The sequence below is a fragment of the Thunnus thynnus genome, chromosome 10 (genome assembly GCF_963924715.1).
Source record: "Thunnus thynnus chromosome 10, fThuThy2.1, whole genome shotgun sequence".
Lineage (NCBI taxonomy): Eukaryota > Metazoa > Chordata > Actinopteri > Scombriformes > Scombridae > Thunnus > Thunnus thynnus.
In genome coordinates, this window is record NC_089526.1 from 683,266 (window position 1) to 688,265 (window position 5,000).

Below are 5,000 nucleotides of genomic sequence, written 5' to 3' on the forward strand. Positions count from 1 at the left end.
ATTCATCATTAACATGTACAAACTGAAATCGGTCTGATAAATAGGACTTAAACCAGCTTAATGCAGTTCCTGTAATGCCAATTAAATGTTTCAGTCTCTGTAATAGGATGTGATGGTCAGTTGTGTTGAATGTGGCACTAAGATCTAACAGGACAAGTATAGAGACAAATCCTTTGTCTGATGCAGTTAGGAGGTCATTAGTGACTTTCACCAGTGCTGTCTCTGTGCTATGATGCGCTCTAAATCCTGACTGAAAATCCTCAAATAAACTATTGTTATGTAGAAAGTCACATAACTGATTAGAGACTGCTTTCTCAAGGATCTTAGATAGAAATGGAAGGTTAGATATAGGTCTATAATTGGCTAAAACACCTGAATCAAGAGTAGGCTTCTTAAGAAGAGGTTTAATTACAGCTACTTTAAAGGACTGTGGTACATAGCCTGTTACTAAAGACAGATTGATCATATCTAGTAAAGAAGTGCTCACTAAGGGTAAGACTTCCTTAAGCAGCCTAGTTGGGATGGGGTCTAAGAGACAGGTTGATGGTTTAGCTGAACAAATCATTGAAGTTAGTTCAGACAAGTCGACTGGAGAAAAACAGTCCAAATATATGTCAGGATTTACTGCCGTTACCAAGGTTCCTGTGTTTGGGGAGAGAACGGTGCCTGTTGAGGGCAGGAGGTGGTTAATTTTGCCTCTAATTGTTAGAATTTTATCATTAAAGAAGCTCATTAAGTCATTACTACTGAGAGCTATAGGAATACATGGATTTCAGCCTGAAACACTGAAATAAAACAATTTAAAATGTGAATAAAAAGTGTTTGTTGTTGCCTGAGGTGTAAAAGTTGTTACTTTGACGAGAACAGATCTGTGGAGCTCGACTGCTGCACACTTCCCTCTCTCTGATTGGTCAGACTCCTTTGATCTGCCCGGACACACCAGGTTCTGGATGCTGATTGGTTGAAACACACAAAGTGAAAGTAAGCAAAGTGAAGAAGAGGAAGCAGATGTTTAAAACCACAGCAATCAATCGGTTAATCAGCTGATTCCTGATCAGCAGATCAATATGTTTGTCTTCCAGCTGCTGTTTGAGTCTCTGTTCCTCCGTCAGGTGATGAGTTCAGGTAACAAACTGTTTTCAGGATGTTTAATGAAGCAACCAGTACTGGTTCTTATAGATTATTAGATCTGATGTTGATTTTATTCTCTGTCAGTTAATCAATTAGTCACATGACACATCAATAATATGCCAGATGTTTCAGTTACCTCTGCAGTGATTATGTTTGTGTTCCTGCTGACGTTGGTGGTGAACTGCTAAAAAACACAGAAACGCACCAGAAAAAAGCAGAGAAGAAGAAGTAAACCCAGTGAACAAAATACACATAATTCTAAACAGAAATGTTTCACATGATACTCACAGTGTGTCCAGATGGCAGCGGGAAGCTCAGACCACTAAACAAACACACTGATCTATTTATCTCCTGCAGCCCCTACTGGTTCCCAGTATACATGTTAGTCCCCAACAGCTGGGTCAGATGTTTGTGTTGGTACGAGAACCTGTGACGAGGATCAGTGTGTCAGTCTGACTCAAACGCATAAACATCAGCTGTCCAGTCCACAGCTGGTGCCTCCTACTTACCCATAATGCTTTGCTCCTCTAAGGTTCAGGACGACACTCCCTGTGGGCGCTGGCCACCTACATCTCAGGGTCGACGCCGTTTCCAGAGTTCAGTGTGGTCCTGATGCTGGACGACATCCAGGTGGGCTACTACGACTCTGTGATGGATCGGCTGACCAGTGGCGGTGGCAAGGAGGGGGCGGAGCTGGGCCTGGGTCAGGAGGCCGTGTTCGTACTGAGGCTGACGCTGGTCAAACACCGCTTCAACCTGACGGTGGGCGTCCACGTCCAGCAGAGGCTGACGGGCTGCGAGGTCCTGCAGGACGGACAGCCGGCGCTCATCATGTTCAGGGACGGCTCCAACGGGCAGGACGCCGACAGCCTGATGTACAACATGACGCACTTCACCTACGCTGGCGGCGACGGCTGGGAGATCCAATGGGACGCCATGAAGAAGACGTACTTCCAGATGCTTTACTCCAACATCTACCTGCCCTTCTGCGTGCGGACGCTCAGGCATCTCCTGGACCGCGAGAAACGCCTGGTGACGCGTCGGGTTCAACCTCGAGTCCGCTTCATAACGAAGCAGGTGGTGGGCGGGGCTCAGCTCACCTGTATGGCCACAGACTTCTATCCTCGCCACATCAACTTGACGCTGCTGCGGGACGGCCAGTCGGTGGATGAAGACCAGCTGACGGGCGGCGCGGTGCTGCCCAACGCCAACGGCCTCTACCAGGTGAGGAAGACATTGACTGTCACGGACGAAGAGCTTCAACAGAAACACAACTACACCTGCGCCGCCGCTCACCTGAGCCTGGACAACCGGCTGGAGGTCAGCTGGAGGGCGGAGTCGTCCTGCTCTCACAGGATGCACGTCATCTCCGCCCCCGCCGGTCTGACCGCCGCCGCCGTCCTGCTGCTGCTGCTGTGGAGGAGGAAACACACATGGAGGTCAGAGGGCGTCGCCATGGAAACACAGGTGCAGACAGGAGAGGAGTACGTCCCCGTCCCTCCCGCTGAAGACACGAGCAGAGAGGAAACAGGAAACAGAAACGTGACGTCTGTCAGTCGACTGTAGAGACTCATGAACCGTTTCTACTGTTTTATTGATTAATTATTTGCATTTATTGATATTCTGATTTTAAATTAATTATTTAATAACGCAGGTTATAGTTATAGTTTCTACTCATCACTCAGATCTTCAGCCTCACGTGTGACTGAATGGAAATGATGATTAATTATTAATTATTGATTATTGAATGTTACATCATCCATCAGATTAAAAGGAAAACAGATCATGAAAAGATCTTTATGAATGAAGAAAGTTGTTTGTTCTTCTGTTCATTGATAAAGATCCTGTTTTTAATTAAATGTTGAATCAAATATAAAACACTTGACTGATGTCGTATCAGATCAGTTCAATCAGCTGCGTCCGATCAATAACTGATTAAAGACAAAGAGACGCGTCAGTCTGACAACAGACTTCAGTGAAAGATGCAGAAATAAGAGACCAGAGTGTCTCCAGGTGAGCGCAGAGCCAGCAGTCTTTACCTGAGCAGGTGATGTCACAGCGGAGCCCCGCCCCCCTCTTTGACGTGTCATCAGTGGGCGGAGTCTTTGGTTTGAAACGCTCCGTGGCTCATGATTGGACGGCTCTAAAAGCATCACTAGATCCTCGTTCACAGCAGGTGTGACGCTCTCAGGTGAGTTTCAGCCACAACAAGAACCACCTGGAGACGCTCTGATCATCTGACCTTCATCATCATCATCATCTGACCTTCATCATCATCATCATCTGACCTTCATCATCATCATCATCTGACCTTCACCATCTGACCCTGGTCAGCTGACTGTTCACCTGCTGCCTGATAGGTCCAAACCTGGACAGGTGACATTTCTGTCAGTGGTTTCAACGTTGTGACTGATCATGTTTGAGGGAAATATTCTGTATTTGTTCATATTTTAAAGACTTAATTTATTATATTTATTATTTTTGTTGGTGAATGTTTGTGAGGACGGAGATGAGATGGGAAGGAAATATAAATAATTTTCTAAAACACACGTCTGACCTCCAGAGGACACAGAGGGAACTGCTCATCTGAAATAAAGTGATCCGGAGGTTCAGGTGAGTCTGTTGAGGACCTGCAGGTCCAGCTGCTTCATGTTTTCATATTTCCAAGTGTCATTAAACCAGCAGTCAGTCATCAAATGAACATTAAAGCTGTTTTTCTTGCTGTAATCATTCCTCCTGTTCATACTGACCAGTAGAAGATCCCTTCATAATGACCTTACAATGGAAGTGATGGAGGACAAAATCCACAGTCTGAAGCTAATATGAAGCTTCAGCGTCCAAATGAGTCAAATCAAGTAGATATCTTTCAACGTTACAGTCTTTTTAGTGCCAAAGTTCCTCTTTTTGTTACTATACTTCCACCTGCAGCTCAACAGGGAAACACTGTCCGAGGAAACACAAAGAGGGAATTTGATGCTAAAAAGACTGTAAATGTGTCAGATATCCACTTGATATGACTAACTCAGACTGCTGAAGCTGAATAGAAGCTTCACACAGACTTTAAATGACTGTGTGGACACACTGTGGATTTTATCCTCCATCACTTCCATTGAAAGCACATTTGAAGGATCTTTTAATATCCAGTATGAACAGGAGGAATGATTACAGACACCTGACTGCTGGTTTAACACACTGGGAATACTGGGAACACTGGGAACACTGGGAACTGTCCTTTAATTCTTCATAAACATAAAGCTTTGTGCGTTGCATTGTGGGAGAACCAGTGTGAACTCAGTCTGTGACCAGATGTGAGATCAGAGCTGCAGCTGATGATTATTCTAATATAAAGTGTCAGAAATGAGTGAAAGATTATTAATAATTGATCAGAATAACATAAATCATTCAGATGCTTGTTTACTGTCATGTGATGATCTTCAGCTGAAAACAAATGTTTTACATTTTTATTTGAGGAAAAACTAATTAAAAGATTAAACGATCAATCGTTCATCAGAATAGCTGCCAATTAACTCTTTGTTGATCGTTGCGTTTCAGCTCTAATCATCAGATATCAATATTTAAAATGATCGATCAGAACAATTCAGACGACAAAAAGTCAAAACCACACAGACCCTCAATTAATCAGCCTGATGAGAGACAACCTTTCACACCTGGTTCACACCTGGTTCACACCTGGTTCACACCTGGTTCACACCCGGTTCACACCCGGTTCACACCCGGTTCACACCCGGTTCACAACTGGTTCACACCTGGTTCGTCCTCCTGCAGTCTGGACCCATTAGCATGTACCACTAGCATGTACCATTAGCATGTACCATTAGCATGTACCATTAGCATGTACCATTAGCATG

General features: G+C 44.5%; 1 protein-coding gene across 1 annotated transcript; it reads left to right on the forward strand.

The window, feature by feature from the left end:
• The first annotated feature begins 984 nt into the window (after positions 1–984).
• LOC137190710 (major histocompatibility complex class I-related gene protein) lies at positions 985–3,542 on the forward strand. The gene is made up of 2 exons (XM_067600252.1): positions 985–1,125; positions 1,664–3,542. Exons 1-2 carry the CDS (start codon positions 1,068–1,070, stop codon positions 2,695–2,697), a joined length of 1,092 nt encoding a protein of 363 aa, XP_067456353.1. The 5' UTR covers positions 985–1,067; the 3' UTR covers positions 2,698–3,542.
• The last annotated feature ends 1,458 nt before the right edge of the window (positions 3,543–5,000 follow it).

Excerpts from the sequence above, each read along its gene's own strand:
- LOC137190710 (XM_067600252.1), top strand. The coding sequence starts at position 1,068 with ATGTTTGTCTTCCAGCTGCTGTTTGAGTCTCTGTTCCTCCGTCAGGTG. Across the intron at positions 1,126-1,663 it reads CCGTCAGGTGATGAGTTCAG|GTTCAGGACGACACTCCCTG; the intron begins GTAACAAACTGT and ends TGCTCCTCTAAG.